The 21096-nt window shown below is 44.5% G+C and overlaps 1 protein-coding gene across 1 annotated transcript in view; it reads right to left on the reverse strand.

Annotated features, from left to right (window-relative positions):
• The window catches only part of vwc2 (von Willebrand factor C domain containing 2), a 47687-nt gene that overhangs the window by 13039 nt on the left and 13552 nt on the right, over window positions 1–21096 (reverse strand). Inside the window, exons 2-3 of the mRNA XM_061837256.1 lie at window positions 19033–19729; window positions 13225–13354 (exon numbers count right to left, since the gene is read on the reverse strand). Of these exons, the coding sequence (XP_061693240.1) occupies window positions 13225–13354; window positions 19033–19650 (748 nt within the window). The 5' untranslated portion in view covers window positions 19651–19729. The remainder of the gene's footprint in view (window positions 1–13224; window positions 13355–19032; window positions 19730–21096) is intronic.

Here is a 21096-nt window from a genome sequence, read left to right on the forward strand (position 1 = left end):
ATGAATGATCTTTCAATCAGTTTGGTTGCATCTTTCTTTGAGCTTGTAATATTTCAGGAGTGTCGACTGATGAGTTTCTTTTGCTGCTGCCACCATGTTGTTCATCAAATAATAGTTTTGCTTATGTTTTCAAAAAAAAAAGTGCTGTCTTCTAAGTGGTGTTTAAGATCCAGATATAAATACCTGCAAATAAAAGCTTAACCGTTGGTGTTTTTTCTCATACTCATTTTTTGATGATAAGCTCAAATGTTTTCAGTCAACGACAAAAATAAAATGTTTTTTTCCTCACTGTTCCAATACATTAGAGGGGTTTGTGTATTAAAATTAAATTTCTTGTGTTTGTCTGCATCTGGGTTGAGAGGTTCATCAAATGGACTTATGAACAACCGTTATAATGTTGTTTTCGAGATGAAAAAAAAAAGGCACATCTTTAACGGCCTTTGATGAATCATACTTCTCTTAATTTAAATGAGCATTTAGCGCTCTTGGCAGGAGGGCCACCATGGCTCATGTTGCTCTATTTGAAGTGATAATATGGGCTCCGGTTCAGACTGTTTATTACATCCCTCCAGATTAGTACTGACCCTAATGTCTGGATCTTGAAGAACACCATTTGTTGCCTTGTATGTTGCCATGGTGATAACCAACTAGAGTAAAGGACAAGAGAGATTGAAGCTGACGTGATGAAGAGAGGCTTGTCTGGACTTAATTTATTTAGTTTAACATCGTTCAAAAGCAGATCCTTGACTTTAAATTGAAAATAAGGGATGGGAAGAGGCGGCATGGTTCCCGACTGATTAGCACATTCGCTTCACCGTTCTGATGTCCGCAGAGGTTCAAATCCCGATCCCGTCTGTGAGGAGTTTCCATGTTCTCCCCGTGTCTGCGAAGGTTTTCTCCGGGTACTCCAATTTCCTCCCACATCCCCAAATAAACATGAGACGTAGGTTAATTGTGTACGAATGGTTGTTTGTTTTGCCCTGTGATTGGCTGGCGACGGTTAAGGGTGTATAATGTCTCTCTCCCAAAGATACAGTAGCTGGGATAGGCTCCAGCATGCCTGCGACCCGAGTGAGGATAAGTGGAAATGAAAATGAATGAATGAGATAGGAATAATAGATTCGTTGATCACTGTCAAGACACAAGGGTAGCATTTTACACTAAGAGTCCCAGACTACTTTCTTCATAAATCCTTCATCCACCTCTTCTGTGAATAACCTGACACATTGTCAGCCCAACCAACAGACTGTGGGCCTGATACTAAAGGTTTGCAAAGGCAAAAATAGGTACAAATTTAAAGCTCACACAAATAGAAGTGGAATATGATGTACTAACAGGGTTTAAACCATATTATGACTGCTAAAGGTACAAATTTGCCATGCAATTCATTTTGCATCTATAAAAGTTGCACCTTAATCCCACGTACAAAGCTGCATACAAACCACTCCCAGCAGATAGGACAGGCAAAGGGAGAGGCGTTGAGGAGAAATTTTGCGCTCCTGCAAACCAATGCCATATATCAAAATGATTGTGTCATATTGTCTAATCAACAATGTAATTTTGGAGTTTCTGAGTGATCTGGGTGCTGACTAGTCACAAGTACAATTCATGACAAAACACCAATGAGAAAATGGTTTCAACTCTGCATTTCCGTGCATCTGTGCCATTTCTGCGAAATCATCACCATCTCCCTCCTGCCGCTGGGCTCAATCCTCCTTCCTCCCCGTGGATCCTTTTACACTTTTACACTTTTACACTGATGGCACAAAGGTCTACCTTTCCTCCACGGCCACTTCTGCCATTCCTCCCTCTTCCCTCACCATCTACCTGGAAAACATCACAACCTGGATGAACAAAAACATCCTTAAACTAAACCTCAATACGTGTAGGGCTCTACTCATTGGCTCACAATCTACCCTCTCCAAGTCACAACTCAACTCTGCCTCTGCTCTACCCTTTTCCTCCCATGTCTAGAGTCCTGTCGATACACAGACTTGTCACCATCTTTGATGAGGCAAATAACTGTGGTGACATCTGCAAACTTCAGGAGTTTGACAGCCAGCTTTGTTTAAGTGCAGTCCTTTGTGTAGAAAGAGAAGAGAGTGGGGAGAGGAAACAACCTGATCTGATGTTGTCTATCGATAAGGTGGCTTCTCCCAGGCTCACCTGCTGTGTCCCGCCCGTCAGGAAGCTGTAAATTCACTGGCAGATGGCTTGCGAGACAATGAGCTGGAGAAGCTTATAGGAGAGGAGTTTGAGGATGATGGTGTTGAATACAGAGCTGAAGTCCACGAACACGATCCTCGCATAGGTTCTCACGTTGTCGAGGTGTTCTAGGATGAAGTGCAGTCCCATGTTGCCTGCATCATCCACAGACCTGTTTCGGTAGGCAAACTCCAGAGATCCTGTGATACTCTTGCGGTCATCCAGCACCAGGTGTTCAAAGTACTTCATGACAATAAATATCAAGGCAACAGGCCTGTACTCATTCAGACCTGAGATTACAGGTTTCTTGGGGCCTGGGATGATGGTGGAGGGTTTGAAACAGGATTGTACTTTGCACATTCCCAGAGATCTATCAGCAACCTGGTCCTCGCATAATTTGAGGCATGATGGGGACACAAGGTCTGGCCATGTTTTGTTGTTTGAAGATGTGTCTCGCATCCTATTCGAGGGTGGTCAACGGAGAAGTCAGAGGTCTGATTGTGGCTGTGTGAGTGTGGGGTGTGAAAGTGTCCTTTTCAAATCTGTAGTAGGAGCTGTTCAAGTTGTCAGCTAGTTTACAATTGTTCTCAACTTTGGAAAATTGTCACTTGTAATTGGTTAATGATTGAAATTGAAATGCATGCCACAGTGATTTAGAGGCATTCGCGCAAACTGTTTTTCTAACTTTCCTTGAACATAAATAGAATACAACAACCTTTGTTGTCATTGTATGGTGTAGAATTAGTGTTCTCACAGCTCGAGACATTCTCAAGGCTGGATCTGGATCTGATCCCCTTGACCACTCCAACATGTGGTAAGCCCAAGGGAAAGAAGGGCCAGTGTTGTTTCCTTGGACTGTACCAGGTTTAGCCCCATGTGTACAGGGTTGAGCAGTAGACCCTGGTGACCCAGGCCAAACTGAGGGAAAACAAGATCCAACTCACGTTAGTCATCACAAGAACGATGCTTTGCTTGTTCTCTCAATTAGGATCTCGGTGCCCTAGGTCATTCTTCCAGGGGCATAAAACTCCAGACAACCTGGCCCCTAGGATCATTCTGACACACAAACTCCTCTGTCACAATAAGGTGACGACTCATGGAGGAGGATAAAAAGTATGATTCTTGAAATATGTATGTATGTGCTATAATGAACCCATTATTTCATGTTTGCATCATATTGTTGACAGATGTTCTTTGTCATAGTCTGTTAAATGAAACTTGACAGCATCCAGCAAATGTTGATCACAAACTTTTAGAGGTAAAAGGATTCAGGGTGATCAGTAAAACGCCGAGAACCTGCCTCCATTCGCAGCAGTTCTTTGATATTCATGAACAACTGTCTGGCCGAGATGTCAGCGATACCTCGCACTTTCATCTTCATCCCCTGGCTCTACCCGAAATGTCTCCATGCATAGTAACGGAATAACACACGTGAGGCAGGGGGACCTGCCATAGGCATCGATTTTGCATGGCTGAAAAGGCCACAATAATGCCTGTGCATAATTAATGAAGTCATCAAACATGGCAATACTTTACCGTATTTAGTGATGAAAGATACACAAATGAAATAGCAGACTGGCTAAATCACACAGACAGCAGAGATGTTGAATAAGGAATCTCATTTGAACACTCAGGTCTAATGTTTCAGTCTTTCATCTACTGTTTTTTGTTTCACTTCGTCTGTGATTTGTGTTACCGAAATTTACTCAACAGTTAATCACTCAGTCAGTCAGTCAGTGGTAAGGGTCCCCTGGGAGGGTAATTTGTTATTTCTCTATTAATGAGGTGATCTTTTGATGTGACATATTTTCTACAAGCTATTAACATCTGTCTATACTTAAACTGCATCTGCTGGCAGGGCAACAACTTTAGTGACTGCCACTAACTTTATGTTACACTAATTACCTAGTGGGACAAGTAGAAAGGAAAAGAAGAAGATAGTTGGTGGGAAGTGTTTTTCCTTCTCTGTCCTATGTAGAAATAAATGTGATTGACACTATTTAGGTGGAATGTGATCATGACCCTTGTGATTCCCACATGTTGGGAATCATTATGAATAAAAATGAAAAAAAAAAAGCTCAGTAATGTCAATTCAAGCCTAACTGTAGAGGACTATTCACTTCAAATGTAACAAATACATCCATGAATCCATTTTCTACCTCTCATCCTCACGAAGACCTAACACTAGGTGAGAGGTGGGGTGAACCCCAAACCGGTTGGTTGCCAGCCAATCGTAGGGCAATTATAGACAAACAATAATTCACATTCACACCCATTCATTTTCTAAGATGCTTATCCTCACGAGGGTCGCGGGAGTGCTGGAGGGGATCCCAGATATCATTGGTGAGAAGACACTGTACACCCTGAACTGGTTGCCAGCCAATCCCAGGGCACACGAAAACAGACAACAGTTGCACTCACAACCACACCTAGGGGCAATTTAGACCCCAAAAATGTCAGTGTTCGATAGCTCATACTTATTATTCATTTATGCCGGTGGACTCAAAACCTGCCATCTTGTCACTGATTGTTCAGAAATGTTTCCTCTTCTTAAAGGAACCTATCAATCCATTTTCTACAGGGCTTGTCCTCATTACGAGCTGGAGCCTATGGTACCTGACTTCGGGTGAGAGGCAAGCTACACCCTTGACACAAAAACATGTATGCGCACAGCGATATAAAGTCTTCAGTTAACCTAGTGTGGGAGGAAGGTGGTCTTCTAGAAGGGCCTATGCCAATACTCTGTGTGAAGAACATGTTGATCACTAATCCACCGAGCTGCCCTTTATAAATGCAATTCATCTGCAGTATCATGTTTTGTTGCGTAACAGAGCCACAACAAAGGTAATGGGAATATGTCCCCAAAAATAGGCAGTACACTTCTTTGCAAAAATGCAATGATAGGTGTTTTAATTTTGGTGACAATTCAGATGGTATTTGGTATGAGGGATTGGACTGTTGGCAGAAAATGTGTACGCGTTGTTCATTTGACTCCTAATGGCACTGCAAATTTGGTGCATGCTATCAGATGTAAGCTATACAGAGTGAAATCAGAAAATAGTAGCAGGAAAGAAATAACAGGATTCTCTCATTGGTGTCATTTTTATCAAAACTCAAATCCGCCTATTTTAAAATTAGAATATACCGACTGTACCACCTACTGTCACGTCCCATCGGAACGAGAGGTAGGACCCAAATGCAGGAACTCGGAAGACGCAAGGTAGTTCAAGAAGAGACACGTTTATTGTATGCCGAGGTCGGGGATCCAGCAGGCAGTCCGGTGCAGCAGCGGTAGTTGTGACGTCGGGCGAAGAGAACAGATGAGCGGACAGGCAGGAGTCGGTACACGGGGAAACAATCAACGCAGGCAGAAGTATCAAGGAGTCAGGCTTACAAGGTTGGTCAGAGAACGGACGGAGGTCGGTACACACAGGTTCAGTCAGGAGTACGAGAGTGCTGGAACGGGACATAAAGCTCAACGAACTGGCGGAGGACCAGTCGTCACCGGGTCCTATATATACGGGGGATGATCAGGCCGCATGAGGCACAGGTGTGTGCCTCCCAATCAGCGCAGCCGCACAGCTCGTGCTGAAGCGGCAGGATCATGACAGTACCCCCCCCCCCTCAAAGGCACGGCTCCCAGACGTGCCTAAACGAAAAAAAACAGACACTAATTAACACAGGCAGGGGTGGGCGGAAGGGGGTCCGGAGGAGGGCACGCCCCCCCCCCCCCCGAACCCCAGACTGGTGGCCATCCAGGCCACCAAACACGAGGCGTCCAGGTGGACAGGTCAGGAGGACGACCCGGACGCCAATCACCAGGGTCCCCACGGGGCGATTCGGGCGGACGACCTCTGTGAGGAACCAAACGGCGAGGCAGGAACCAGAACGAGGCAGGCCATTGCTCCAGACGAGAACCTCCCACGCCGTCGTTGCAAGACGACCAGGGATTGGTCGCCAACGAGGCCAGGTCCTGAAGCGGCCGGGCGAACTCAGGAGTGAAGAAGATGATGGAGAGCAGGACCGCCACCCCGAAGTCTCTCCAGCTCCTGGGTGGCTCCACAGACCTCCCCAGCGCCTGCTGGACAGGGACGTGAGAAGGCGGCGGCGCCAGTACCACCCCCTCCTGGACAGGAACGTGAGAAGGCGGCGCCAGTACCGCCCCCTCCTGGACAGGAACATGAGGAGGCGGCGCCAGTACCGCCCCCTCCTGGACAGCAACGTGAGAAGGCGGTGCCAATACTGCCCCGTCCTGGTCAGCAACTTGAGAAGGCGGCGCCAGTACCGCCCCCTCCTGGACAGCAACTTGAGAAGGCGGCGCCAGTACCGCCCCCTCCTGGACAGCAACTTGAGAAGGCGGCGCCAGTACCGCCCCCTCCTGGACAGCAACTTGAGAAGGCGGCGCCAGTAACGCCGCCTCCTGGACAGGAACGAGAGAAGGCGGCGCCAGTACCGCCCCCTCCTGGACAGCAACTTGAGAAGGCGGCGCCAGTACCGCCCCCTCCTGGACAGCAAATTGAGAAGGCGGCACCAGTACCGCCCCCTCCTGGACAGCAACTTGAGAAGGCGGCGCCAGTCCCGCCCCCTCCTGGACAGCAACGTGAGAAGGCGGCGCCAGTACCGCCCCCTCCTGGACAGCAACGTGAGAAGGCGGCGCCAGTACCGCCCCCTCCTGGACAGCAACGTGAGAAGGCGGCGCCAGTACCGCCCCCTCCTGGACAGCAACGTGAGAAGGCGGCGCCAGTACCGCCCCCTCCTGGACAGGAACGTGAGAAGGCGGCGCCAGTACCGCCCCCTCCTGGACAGGAACGTGAGAAGGCAGCGACCCCGTCGCCGCCTCCTGGACAGGAACGTGAGAGGGCGGCAGCAGCATCACCAACTCCACCTCCTCCTGGACGGGAGCGTGAGGCGGCTGGGGAACTGTCGCCACCTCCTGGATAGGAACGTGAGGGCGTGCCCGTCGCCGACAGAGCAGGAACGGGGAGTGGCCGCGGGCCGGTCGCCGACAGAGCAGGAACAGGGAGCGACCGCGGGCCGGTCACCACTGCCACTCCAGAGCACGGACGAGAAGTGGCTGTGGAGACGTCGCCACCTCCTGGACAGCAGCGTGAGGCGGCATCGGGTCGGTCCCCACTGCCACGTGAGCTTGCACTGCATCCGTTGAAACAGCAACGTGGGCGTGGCGCGGTGGCGAATCCGTTTCCAGGGCATCATGAACCTGAGTAGGCGGAGAGTCAGTCGAAACTGACACGTGGGCGTGTCTCGGGAGCGGGTCAGTTCCAACTGCCGCGTGAGCTCTGCTCGGAACCGCCAAAACCTCGACGTGGGAATGGCGAGGAGACGGGTCAGTCTCCACAGCTACGTGCACTTGGCGAGGTGGCGAGTCTGTTCCCACTGTGGCGTGCACTTGGCAAGGGGGCAGGTCGGTTTCCACGGCAACGTGAACCTGAGTCACCAGTGAGTCCGTCGCCGTTGCGACGTCAGCGAAGCTCGGCTGGATCGCCAATCCTTGCCGGACCTGGGCCGTGAGAGCCGCCAATTCGGCGCTCTGCCGCTCTATCTCTGCCCGCATTTCACGGTAGAACGCCTCGGGATTTGGCGACTCCTCCTCCCTCTGGGCTGGAAGCTTCGCCACCAGGTGCGGGTCTGCGGGTCTCACCGTTGCCGGCGAGGAGTGGGAGGACGGTGTCTTCGTTGCCGCGCAGCGAGAGACACCAGGGAGTGCCCGGCCGGGGCGTCTCCTCTGGCCGCCACGCGGAGGTCCCGGGTAGATGGCCAAGCGAGTTCCCTCATACGGATTGGTGTACTTAAAACTACCGGGTGTAGACGTTCGGGTGCTGGAAACGCGGGGAGGTGAAACAAACTGACTGGGATGAAAGATCGGACGAGCAGATTCATAGTCAGAATAATCGGAGTCGTACTCCGCCAGCCGGTCATACAAATCACGGTCCTCCTCATATTCCGAAAAGTCAGAGTCCAGAAGAATATGAGGAGCCAGATGGGTCGTGTTCGGGACATATTCATACCTCGCTGGCGGAGCGTAAAATACAGAAGTGGAGGACGTCTGGGAGCCTACCCGGATTGGACAGGCTTGGTCCTCCGGCAAACGGTCTAACTTGCGTCGGTCCCGGCGACGCCGGGTCTTTCCTGCTGGGTTCTGTGATGGCCAGTTCATTCTGTCACGTCCCATCGGAACGAGAGGTAGGACCCAAATGCAGGAACTCGGAAGACGCAAGGTAGTTCAGGAAGAGACACGTTTATTGTATGCAGAGGTCGGGGATCGAGCAGGCAGTCCGGTGCAGCAGCGGTTGTTGTGACGTCGGGCGAAGAGAACAGATGAGCGGACAGGCAGGAGTCGGTACACGGGGAAACAATCAACGCAGGCAGAAGTGTCAAGGAGTCAGGCTTACAAGGTTGGTCAGAGAACGGACGGAGGTCGGTACACACAGGTTCAGTCAGGAGTACGAGAGTGCTGGAACGGGACATAAAGCTCAACGAACTGGCGGAGGACCAGTCGTCACCGGGTCCTATATATACGGGGGATGATCAGGTCGCATGAGGCACAGGTGTGTGCCTCCCAATCAGCGCAGCCGCACAGCTCGTGCTGAAGCGGCAGGATCATGACACCTACAGTAGGTATTGTATATGTATTAATCTGGATCACAACATCACACCATCTTTAATGATGTTCAATATCGTTTTAGTTCAAACAGTGACACAACCCCTTCTTAAGTAAGTGATATTGTTGCGTTAGATCACAACAACACAATATTTATTGTCTTTAAACATTTCTAAATATCCAGTGAGAAAAATGTGTCTCTAGTGTTCCGCTGCCTGCACTTTTATGCTGATGATTCCTTCGAGCCTTCATCTGGGAAAGCTTCACTGTGCGTTTAAGATGCGTTGTGTGTGTTCGTTGTTTAAAACGTGGCTTGTGGGTGGTACTTAATTACAGACTTCGCTTTTTGTGTGTTATAATTTCCTGTCTCACTGGCTACAGGGTATATGAACAGATGATATCATTTAATACGGTGTTAGTTCTCCTTGTCACAGAGCTGCTTTGAACGGCAGCAGCAGGTTTGTGTTTGGTACAAGTGCGTGTGTTTTAAAATGCATGTGCATGTCTAAGACTCAGTCACTCAATTCTCAATTGAGGAATAAAATCAAATTAGGAATAAATCGTACATCTATGTCAATTCTTCACACCTGAACATGGTAGGGATTGAATGACCTCTTTTGTACTTCACTATAAAATGATGAAAATGAAAGTCATTGAATCAATGACTTAATTTCTATTTTATAAATGGCATTTTTTTACAATGATGTTCTTTCCTCACCTTGTTTACAGCTAATGCTCTGTATTTTATCATCTTCTTTTCCTTGATTATTTAGTTATCTTTTCCCCCACTCCCTTTTTTCTTTTTCACTCTCTTCTAAAAATCTTATTCTGTTCGACTGATTGACTTTGTTATCAATATATATTCATCCAAATACAAAGAAACCACAGAAGCAGCTTGAAGAAGTCCACAAATCTATTCCAGCTCAATCACACACATGCCACATCGACCATATTTTTTTGGGAGGGAGGGAGATTAATCCACCCCGAACGTCAAGAGCTAGCGATGCCACTGATGTGACTAAAACTACATTAAAACCTTCCAAAGTTTTCATCAACCCAAAGTGGACTCAAGCTATCAGATATAGATATGAGTAAAATGTAGTTCAACCCCAGAAAATGATCCAATCCTTTTGACCTGTTGTAGTGACAGTGTGTTGTCCTTTGTGGAGCAAAAGTTTCAAAATGCCAGCCATACATCCCTATTGCTTGAAAAAGTACAATCTCACGGTTCCTGATATTGTAGCAGAACTCAGTCTTGCGGAAATATGGAAGGAATACATCGCAACACGGCAAATACTGTAATTCTCGGCACAGATAGCGTGAGGACTTGGTGACAGTTGTGAATGTAATTTTGCACCCATGCCACATCTGTCTCGAAGCAGATGTGCGTGAAGCTGCAGCTCAGCAAATCCACGGTGCAGACCAAAGGAGAAAAGATGGAGCACTGCCAAAAGCAACACCAATCCCTCTTAGTATTTGTATGCTGTGTTTAACAACTGGACTGTCATCATGTTGTCTGCCAAAATGGAGCAGGTGAACATTACTACAGTTTTGTTTTTAGGGGAAAGAAACAGAAATTCAACTTTTCATTTATTTTGATAGTAAAATTGTCGGGAATATTCATTAATGTGCATGCTTAATATTTTTTAAAGGTTTTATGAGTTTAATGGCAACTTAAGAAATTGTTAATATTAATCTATTTTAATTTATTATTGAATTTCTTCTGAAAGTCATTTGGTTAAGCATTTATTTATTCACTAGTTTTCCTATCCACTTAGGGTCACAGGAGTGCTCGGGCCAATACCAGTTGTCAACGGGCAAGAGGCATGGTACACCCTGAACTGGTTGCCAGCCAATCGCAGGGCAGATGGAGACAAACAGTTCCACCCACAATCACACCTGAGGGCAAATTAGAGTGTCTAATTTATGCATGTCTTCAGGGATCTGGGAGGAAACCAGAGTGCCCGGAGAAAACCCACGCAGGCACAGGGAAAACATGCAAACTCCACACAGGTGGGGCCGGCATTTAATCCCCGGACCTCAGAACTGTGAGGCCAACGGTCTAACTACATGGGTCGCCGTGCCAACTGGTCCTTTCATTTCAAAAACCTCTGTTAAAAGTTCAAACTCTGCTCCAACGTGATAACGCATTCATCTTTTTTTCTATTTTGATGGGAGGGATCCAAACAGTAATGTTACACAATAACTACAATATACTTTGTGTGCAACATATTAAACGGTGAAAAAAATAAGTATTTGAACACCCTGCTATATTGCAAGTTCTCCCACTTAGAAATCATGGAGGGGTCTGAAATTTTCATCATAGGTGCATGTCCACTGTGAGAGAGATATTCTAAAAAGAAAAATCCAGAAATCACAATGTATGATTTTTTTAATGACTTATTTGTGTGATACAGCTGCAAATAGGTATTTGAACACCTGAGAAAACCAATGTTATATTTGGTAAAGTAGCCTTTGTTTGAAAATACAGAGGTCAAACGTTTCCTGGAGTTGTTCACCAGGTTTGCACACACTGCAGGTGGGATTTTGGCCCACTCCTCCACAGAGATCTTCTCGAGATCAGACATTTTGGTGTCATCTGACCATAAAACTCCTCTGTATCGTCCAAATGGTCATTGGCAAACCTAAGACGGACCTTGACATGTGCTGGTTTAAGCAGGGGAACCTTCCTTACCATGCATGATTTCAAACCATGATGTCTTAGTGTATGACCAACAGTCACTTTGGAAACGGTGGTCCCAGCTCTTTTAAGGTCTTTGACCAAGTCCTGTCGCTGATTCCTCACCTTTCTAAGGATCATTGAGACCCCATGAGGTGATATCTGAAGATTGACTATCATGCTTAGCGTCTTCCATTTTCTAATGATTGCAGTGGACCTTTTTTCATCAAGCTGCTTGTCAATTTCTCCGTAGCCCTTCCAGCCATGTGGAGTTGTAGAATTTTGTCTCTAGTGTCTGTGGACAGCTCTTTGGTCTTGCTCATGTTAAACGTTTGAGTCTTACTGATTGTATGGGGTGGACAGTTGTCTTTATACAGCTAACGACCTCACGGAAGTGCATCTGATTCAGGATAATACATGGAGTAATGGTGGACTTTTAAAGGCAGACTAACAGGTCTTTGAGGGTCATGATTCTGTCTGATAGACCGGTGTTCAAATACTTATTTGCAGCTGTATCACAAAAAATAAATCATTAAAAAAATCATACATTGTGATTTCTGGATTTTTCTTTTTAGATTATCTCTCTCACAGTGGACATGCACCTAGGATGAAAATTTCAGACCCCTTCATGATATCTAAGTGGGAGAACTTGCAATATAGCCGGGTGTTCAAATACCCATTTTCTTCACTGTATATGTTGTCTGTGTCTGGCAGATCTGCTTGTAGTATTTAAAATATCACCACAGTGAGACTGACTGCATCATCTTTGCCATTCTTTTTGTTGCAGAGAGCAACGTTGATGGTATTTCTACACTGAATGATACTCATTTCACACCAAAGGAAACAAAGGAGACTAGGACAGGCTGTCGTCTATCATCGTCAAGAGCAGTGACTTGAATTTCACTGGATTGCATTATTTCTTCTTAAAAGGGTTAATGCAACTTTTACCACTAACAACAAAACATGAGAATACAGGATCTCTATTTATGATGGCACACCACACTGGGGCATCCATTTTCCAAAGATCATGTGTGTTAAACTCATTTTTGTCATAGTAGTTATGGTTTCCCTCAGAGGACCATTACGACTTTGAACCCATAAAAATCTTTAATCACCTCATCATATTTACACATGAAATTCATGAACTGGTTTTGGAATCAGAAATAAAGGGTAAACTTTCAACAATTGTTGATGTTTGCTAATGCAAAAATACTTGCAATATCCCAATATCATCATTTATGATATGACAATGTGAAATTTTGGAACAGATTTTAACAAGAATCATGGAAATCGACAAACATGATTTGCCTTTGCGTTCCACATGAAATCATGTGGCAGGCCAGATCTGGCCCCCAAGCCTTGAGTTTGACACCTGTGCCATAGATCATGGCACTCTCCCCAAGGATGTCATCTCCCTGTACCTTCAGACTCAACATATTTTTACATGCATTTTGTGGATGTGGCTTGTTATTCAGTGAATGTAAACACACATGCGAGTCACTTAAATGCACAGCTATTGACAAATCAAAATCTGAACTGGGCACTTAGACCTGCAGTGTAAATCTAACGACAGGGTCCAGACAGGGTGGAAGAGAATGAACAAACCTATTCTTTGTTATGATGTATGAACTGACTAAATCTGTGGACTGCCGATATACGAGTAAAAACAAGTGTTCTCCCTTGTATCCAAGTCCTCTGGAAGGAAACATCCGTCACTTACCGCTCTTGCAAATTGGACAACACTGGTCCGGCTCATATTCTGGGTCCACACATTCTGTCTGAGGGCAGGCCGACACAGAACACAACACCTCTCCACTTGGCTCACATCGACATTTCTCACACGGAGACACCTGGGAAACAGAATTGACACACTAAAATGTGTTAGAACAACAATCGAGTGGAAGCCACCTTTTTAATTTTTTCCTTGCCATTGTTGTCTCACAAAGTCTTTCATGGTATGAACATAGGTATTAAACAGCTGTATATTTATTTTTTAGGTGCTTATAAAACAAGAGGTTTTAACCTTGTATTCAAGTAACATTCAACACAAAAGATGAGAGGAGTCTCTTACAGGTGTACAACAAGTCAGATAAATTCTCAGTGGCTCTATTTTCCAGAAAAGTGTTACATATAGCCTTTAAAACCTAAATGTCATTTTGAACCATCTATTGTATGACTTCTTGCTGACTTTATTAGTAAAGCACAGCAAAACAAAGAAAATGTATTTATATAGCCTATTTCATATATATGGTAACTCAAGGTGATTTACAAGATGAAAAAAATGTCAAACATTGAGAAATATAAAAAGCAACTGGAAAAACATTTTTAAAGAAATTTAGAGCAAAATTAAGTGCAGGACAGATCATTTAGAAGTCTTCTAAAAGACATTAGAAGAGTTTGGAACCTGGACTAAAAGACATTGACACTTGGGGCTGAGTTCAATTCTTTTGGCAACTTATTCCATTTGCCTGCAGCATATGAGCTACTACTTTACTACTTTAGTGTTCACTTTGGACTTGCTGCTTCGTTATCTGAGCTTAGTCGGCAGTCTCTGAGCACTACTGCGCTTATATTGCATGAGCATGTCTTTCATGCATTCAGGACCTTCACCTTCTAGTGATCTCTGGACCAGTTGCAGAATTTTAAAGTTTCTTCTAAAGATGACTAAGAGATGAAGTAGAGAAACAGAGTACTATGTTCTAATCTCTTTGTTCTGTTCAGAACCCGAGTTGCAGCATTCTGAAAGAGCTGTAATGCTTTAATGGTCTTTGGGAGAAGTCCAGTCAGAAGATCATTGCAATAGTCAAGCTTACTTAAGATAAAAGCATACTTCTCATTCATCCACATGCAAGAATTCACTCTGGATAGGTTCTTTACATCATAAATGGCTGTTTAAGGTATTGATTTGATATGACTTGAAAGTCAGACTGGAGTCCATCAACAAACAAATGTCAGGGACTTGGTCCGTGTCATGACCAGGACTCGAGGGCGGACCCAAATGCACGACAAGGTGGACAGGAAGGCAGTTAGGAGAAAGTCTTTATTCCTTCCAAAGTCGGTAACCGGGGAGTCAGTCAGCACAAGCAGCAGGAACAGGCGCGACAGGCTTCCGGGGTTAGTCAAGAAACGGCCGTTGGTCGGTACACGGGAGGTTGGCGTCAGGAATGTGGAAGTGCGGGAACAAGGCATGGGTGGCAACGATCTGGCAAAGCCAGACCGTCCGCTGGGTCCTATATATACAGGGGTTAATCACTTCTGATGAGGCGGAGGTGTCCGCCTCCTAATCAGTGCTGCTGCGCGGGGACCCGCACAGCCAGGGCTGGACCGGCAGGACCATGACAGTCCGTTGTCTTTCAAGAGAACGACTCCAGGTATTTACCAACAGCAATTGTCTCTGTTTTATTGTGGTTTTACTGAAGAAAGTTTTGTCTCTTCCAATTATTTATCCATTTTAGACAGTGACACAGCACCTCAAGTGAACTGCAGTCATCTGGAGACACCGCTAGATATAACTGTGTGCCATCTGCAAAGTTAGGATAGTCAACATTAAGGTTCTGAAGAATTTGACCCAAGGGTAGCATATCCAGGCTGAACAGATGGGAGCCAAGAATTGACCCTTTGAGGGACCCATATGTCATTGCCATAAGATGAGATTGAACACTTCTACTGGTTACAAAATAACTCCCTTCCTTCAGATAGGACTTCAACCGACTGAGAGCTGTTCCATTTAGTCCTACTTTTGTTTCCAACCTTTTAGGCAATATGTTATGATCTACTGTATAAAAAGGCCCACTAAGATCCAACAAAGCTTGAACTGACATCTTTATCAGTGTTTACTCTTATACTATTTCGCACTTTGATAAAACTTCAATCTGCACTATGATGAATTTGGAAACCAGATTGATTGTCATCATTACGAAAATGAAATCATGAGTCAGTATGACCTCATCATTATGGGTTTACAAAAATGTTTTATTGATAAAATTCATGCTCAAGTTTGTACTTTGCATTGTGAGGTTGAGTCAACTCATTTAATTACGCAGTTTGTTTTTCATTCCAGTAGAGTAACATGCAAAAAAATCCACAAGACTTCAGATGGGAGAAAGATAGATCTGAAGAAAAACACTGTTACTGAATAGATTCATAAAGGTAAAATAATTGAACATTAAGTAATAAAATGAGGTGGAAAGCAGATGCTCAGCCAGTTATTTTGGTACAAAGTGTATCCAAGCGATAGGATTGTTCCATAAAGTATAATATAATTTTTTTTATGATACAAAAAAGGCTTCAATATGGATGGCAATGCACGTGGCAAATATTTTCCTCTACATCCATAAAGAAACAACAAATGATCAAGACAACATGAGAGCAGAGCACCATCTGTTGATGCTGGCTTACTAATAATGATTTAATTCTGTTGGGTCTTCAGACTCCCGGGGTTAAGCAAACAAATTTACAACACACACATAAAGCGATGTATGTTTACAAAAAATAAATAAATAAAATTGCAACTTTGTATGAGAGCCAAATACAAGCCTTGTGAGTAAATAACATATGCTCACCTACGTAAATTATCTGGGGGGAACAAAAACTCTGATGCGATTTCATCATCATTTGACTAATGTGCTGGCATGATGGAGAAATTGGTCAGAGTGTTGGGCTCACAGTTCTGAGGACCAGACTGGTACTTGAGGATTTCAAGTATTTTTTTTAATATGATGCCACAAGCTCTGCACATCCCACTTTGAGAAGTTTCAGCCATTCTTCATTGCAGCCCCTCTGAAGCTCCATCAGGTTAGATGGGGAGCAGTGACGCAGAGCCATTTTGAGATCTATTGGATTCAAGTCTAGACTCTGGCAGGGCCACTGAAGGACAGTCACAGTTTTCTTGAACCTACTCCTTCATTGTCTTGGCTGTGTGTTTCGGGTCGTTGTCTTGTTGGAAGGTAAACCTTAGGTCCTGAGTACTCTGGAGCAACTTTTCAACCAGTACGTGTCTCCACATTGCTGCCTTCATCTTTCTCTCAATCCTGACTAGCCGACTAAACACCCCCACAGCACGGGGCTGCCACCACCATGCTTCACTGTTGGGACTGTATTGGACACGTTGAGCCGTGCCTGGTTTTCTCGACACATACCTCTTAGAATTTAAGCAGAAAAGTTGTACTTTGATCTCATCAGACCAGAGAATCCTATTTCTCGCTATCTTGGAGTCCTTCAGGTGTTTTTTGTCAGATAATGCACGCATGTGCTCTATTGCTCGCTCGTTTTCTCTCTCTCTCATACAAACACACACAGATGCTTGTGCACACACAGACAAATGCATGTGCACACACACGCACACATTCAATAAGCATTAAAAGAAGTACGTTATAGCAAGCAATGTAATGTCATTTAAACACGTGGCTTAGCTTTAGAAGTGTCGTAGGTGGTGAGTGTGGGCACTTTTCTATACGGGACAGTGTGCTTCCACTCGTCTTTGCATTTTCAGGTTAAGTCTCTCTCTGTTACTCGTTGAATCAATTGGGGCTTTTTATTCCATGGCGCATTGTGGTCGGAAAACACATTTCTTCAATTGGAGAATAAATTCTCCTACATTGCTGTGAAAGCAGCAAATGGCCAAGTTTTAAAATCGTCTTAGTAGCTAAATTGGCAGCCCCATCAGATGTGTGTATGTGTGCATGCACGTGCATGTGCATGTGCAAATGTGGGTGTGGGTGTGTGTGTGCAATTGCCTGTGTGCGTGTATCTACTTTACTTTAACAGGATGTGATGTAAACCTATGCAAATGATCAACAATCATTTTTCCTTTTTGTTTTTATTCTTTTTTGTCTTCATCTCACCATTAGCGACTCAAACAAATATTTACACATAGTGTTGATATTTTTTAAACTACAGGGGCAGGTAGCATTGGAGGGCAAAGCCTGAGAATGATCCAACACTGTCTGAAGTGTGAGGTTTTCACAAACAGCACATATGCACAAATATGTGCTTAAATTGTCTTTACCCATATTTGACACACACGTGTGATTTATCAATATTTACAAACTTGAATTTGTGTGTTGCGTCCATTCTTTACTTTTGATCGGCATCCAATAACCGTGAAAGGACCTTTGTTTCAGAGTGCAGTACTGCAGGTATTGTTTGGACACATTGTTTCTAGGAGCTATTTTGTTCCCTTTGATGTCAGCATACACAACCACAACAGACAGAAATTCCATGTGCAAAAAATAAAACATTAATATATTACAAGATGTATCGAGCTGCAAAGTTATCGCTTTGGTAAAACAGTTAAAAAATGGGAAGTAGCAGCCGCACCAGCAAGATGAAAGGATAGTCATGATCTCATAGTGCTTCTGAGCTAGACAGAGTTTGGCCAAAAATGAAGTAACACATATTTCATATAAACAGGGAAGTGAGATATAAAATTGAAAGCTAGACAGAATGAACTGATTAATGTGTATGTAAACATTCTGGTAACTTCATGTACTGCCGATTCACATCATTCAAATTTCACCCTTGGTTGCTTCCATAATGGAGGCTCCACGAACAGTAACTGTAAAGTCTAAAAATGACCAAATAATCTAATATGGGGTAAAGTGAGGCAAATAAATTAGTTTGATCATCTAAAAGGAAGACAGTGTGAAAATCAGAAGGAATACAAAGACAATAACGTCATCAGAATTTTCTAGGCGTATCTTTGAATAGAGTTTTAACAAAACAAGTTCAAAATGTCTTTGCAGACTGGAACTGATTGTGTACCCATTGAAAGACATCGAGGCAGCTCCTATCGTCCCTGTGGAAGGCTTGTTTGGCAGTCCCCTAGTGCATAACAGCATACCTTTTGTCCCATCAAGAGAACTAAGGTTAATTCTGACAGCCCTGCTGATTGCAGAGCCTTGTCTCGGCATGCCACTTCGCTGTGAAAAAACTAGAGCGAGGCAGCACTTCCCAAAGAAGTTAGAAATCACGCATAACAACCTGCCTGTTGCAAATCCGACTGCTTGGCACAAAGACTAATGCATGATGCTTGTGTGAGAATGTTTTTTTTTTTTTTTTTTTTTTTGGTTTATCTCAGCAGACGTGACATTAAGCCGCTTTTTTACAGCTGCGAGCAATCTCAAGGTTCACGTCCAGTTTAGGCAATCACATGCATTGCGTTAAATGGGTGCTACATGTTAACTGTGACCTTGTTAGACAAATACTTGCAGCACACACTTGATCCATGCTAATCGTTAAGAGACTTCTAGCTTGCACGTATAAGACTACGACAACAGTAATAATATGAAATGACTTTGCTGAAGCTGCACGTTGAAATTGAGCCTTAAGAAATATTGTAGAGAGAACAAAGACCTTTGGCATTATAAATCTGCCTTCATGCCTTCTTCCCCCCTTGCTTGCAGGAGGGCAGCTACTTTTAATGCAGTGCTTGACATAGACTCATTTGAACGTCAAAGATGGTTTTGTCAGCTTTTTGTTCCACTTGGATCATCTCAAGTAAATAAGTGAATGCCGTTCATGAACTCACCTTAAACTCTTCTAGTGTAGAGTAGATTTTTCCCCGAAATTCACAGTAGTTCTTTTTCTCCTTGCACTGCGGACAGCATTGACTTGTGTCCACTTTAATGCAGCGAGGGTGCACCCTGGGACAGTCTGGCTTGCTGCACAGAGGACCTTCATCTGTACAGAGGCAAGGGCATGTGGACGGGCCTGGGGTGAACTCGTCACCGATTGCAAATACAAAACCGCTCTCATCCATGCAGCCTTTTCCCCTGTAGTCTGGGTAGGAGTACTCGTCGATGGCTTCCAAAGACAGGGTGACGTCACTTGTGGGGCCTACGTCTATTTGGTTGAAGTTATCTTGCTCAGTCCACAGCTCTTGGGACTTCCCAACCTTAGATCCACGGCTGTAGAAGCTGAGGTTAGACCTGGTGCGGCTCATGCCAGTTCTGTTCGGACCCAAAGTATCGTTGTCTTCTGGCTGCAGCTGCTTGGGGACCGCTTTGTCCTCTCTGGCCTGGGTCAACACCCTTTCCAGACGTTCACGGCTAACTGGTAAGGTTGTTATAGGATTACTCTCAGCAGCACTCATCAGGAACCAGAGAACAAAGAGAACCTCTGCTGTCATGGCAACAGAGTGCAGCATTTCTCCCCACCACCAGTGAGGTGGGAAAACACCTTGGCTCACATAACACACTTCACATCTCAGGTGTGAGCAAGTCCATCTGGAAAGAGAAAATTAAACTGGGGTTATGTGCTCAGTATTTTGTCACTTTTAATCCCGGGGGTGGATTTTGGAATAGCGCAACAAATTCACATGGCTTTGTTCCATCATGTCAAGCAAACACCCCAGTGAGTCCGAGGCCAGAATGTAAGAGCAGTGAATTGGCTCGTCAGGATAAGGAACATTCGTAGGCCTGTGTAAGGAAATCAATACTGCTTGATACTGTAACGGTTCTCTGCATCAATCACTTGCGTCGGTGACAAAGAGGAAGGGCTTCAATCTAACATTCTAAAGCATCTGCTCCTCTGAATGAAACAAAGAATCTGGATCAATTTACCTCTTAAAATGAACCGCCGTCAACTGTAGAAGGAATTGATTTGAAAAAGAACATAATTCGTGTCAAGCTGCAATTGTATCAGGTCTTTGAGGGGAAAGTAGCTTTACTTTGTACATAATCTAGAATCAAAATCCTCCTTCGAGTCTTTGTGTAATTACATGTAATTGCACATCACTTTGACATTACCAACATTATCTATGCACAGTGTGTTAATAGATCACACCTCGGGAGGAGATAAACCATGGAGTAAACTGCAAACACAGCACATTTTATAAAAAGCTGCACTCGATATTTTTATTTTTGCCTCTCGTTAAACTTGATTTACTCTGGCACTTTGAAATTCAAATGCCTGCTATGACGCTTTGCTGCGCTCGGTGGCCTACTTCCATTTATTTCCTTACCATTGCTGAGGCCAGACAAATGCTGCCGTTTGCATTGATGGTAACAATTTCATACAGTGACATGAATATTCTGTGTTGGCAAATTACATTTAAAATAATCATGTGGATTTATTCCGGTACTTCAAGACATAGGAATAAAATTAAGGGGATTTAGAGTGAGTGCCAACTAGTACAAAACGTGAGGAATGAGATAAATGTCAGATGTTAAAACAACCTGACAAAAAAAAAAAAAAAAAATCTGACTGACTCAAACCATGTCTTCATAAATTCTGTTCCACTCGGAGAGAAAAGAGCTGAAATTGACTGCTGGCAGCCAACAGTATTTGAGCAATGTTTCCAGCTGATTGGCTGTGTTGGAGGCAGAAGCTTTTGAATTGTAGTGGAATGGAAAGGCCGCAGAGGGACAGAAAGAGAGATGAAGCGATAAGGCCATTAGTAAAGTAATCTCACCCCTAACCACCTTAACAGACAGCTGTTGGAAGCTGTCACTTGGACACTGCACGCTGCCTAGTGTCCCTGTAAGCGTGATCACTAACTGGGTGGCTTTCAAGTTGCTTTCAAATAAACACAATATACCTAATGGAAACGAGCAAATGATTAATTACGGCGTGTTGTGCTTTTTCCACGGGG

The sequence above is a fragment of the Syngnathoides biaculeatus genome, chromosome 12 (genome assembly GCF_019802595.1).
Source record: "Syngnathoides biaculeatus isolate LvHL_M chromosome 12, ASM1980259v1, whole genome shotgun sequence".
Lineage (NCBI taxonomy): Eukaryota > Metazoa > Chordata > Actinopteri > Syngnathiformes > Syngnathidae > Syngnathoides > Syngnathoides biaculeatus.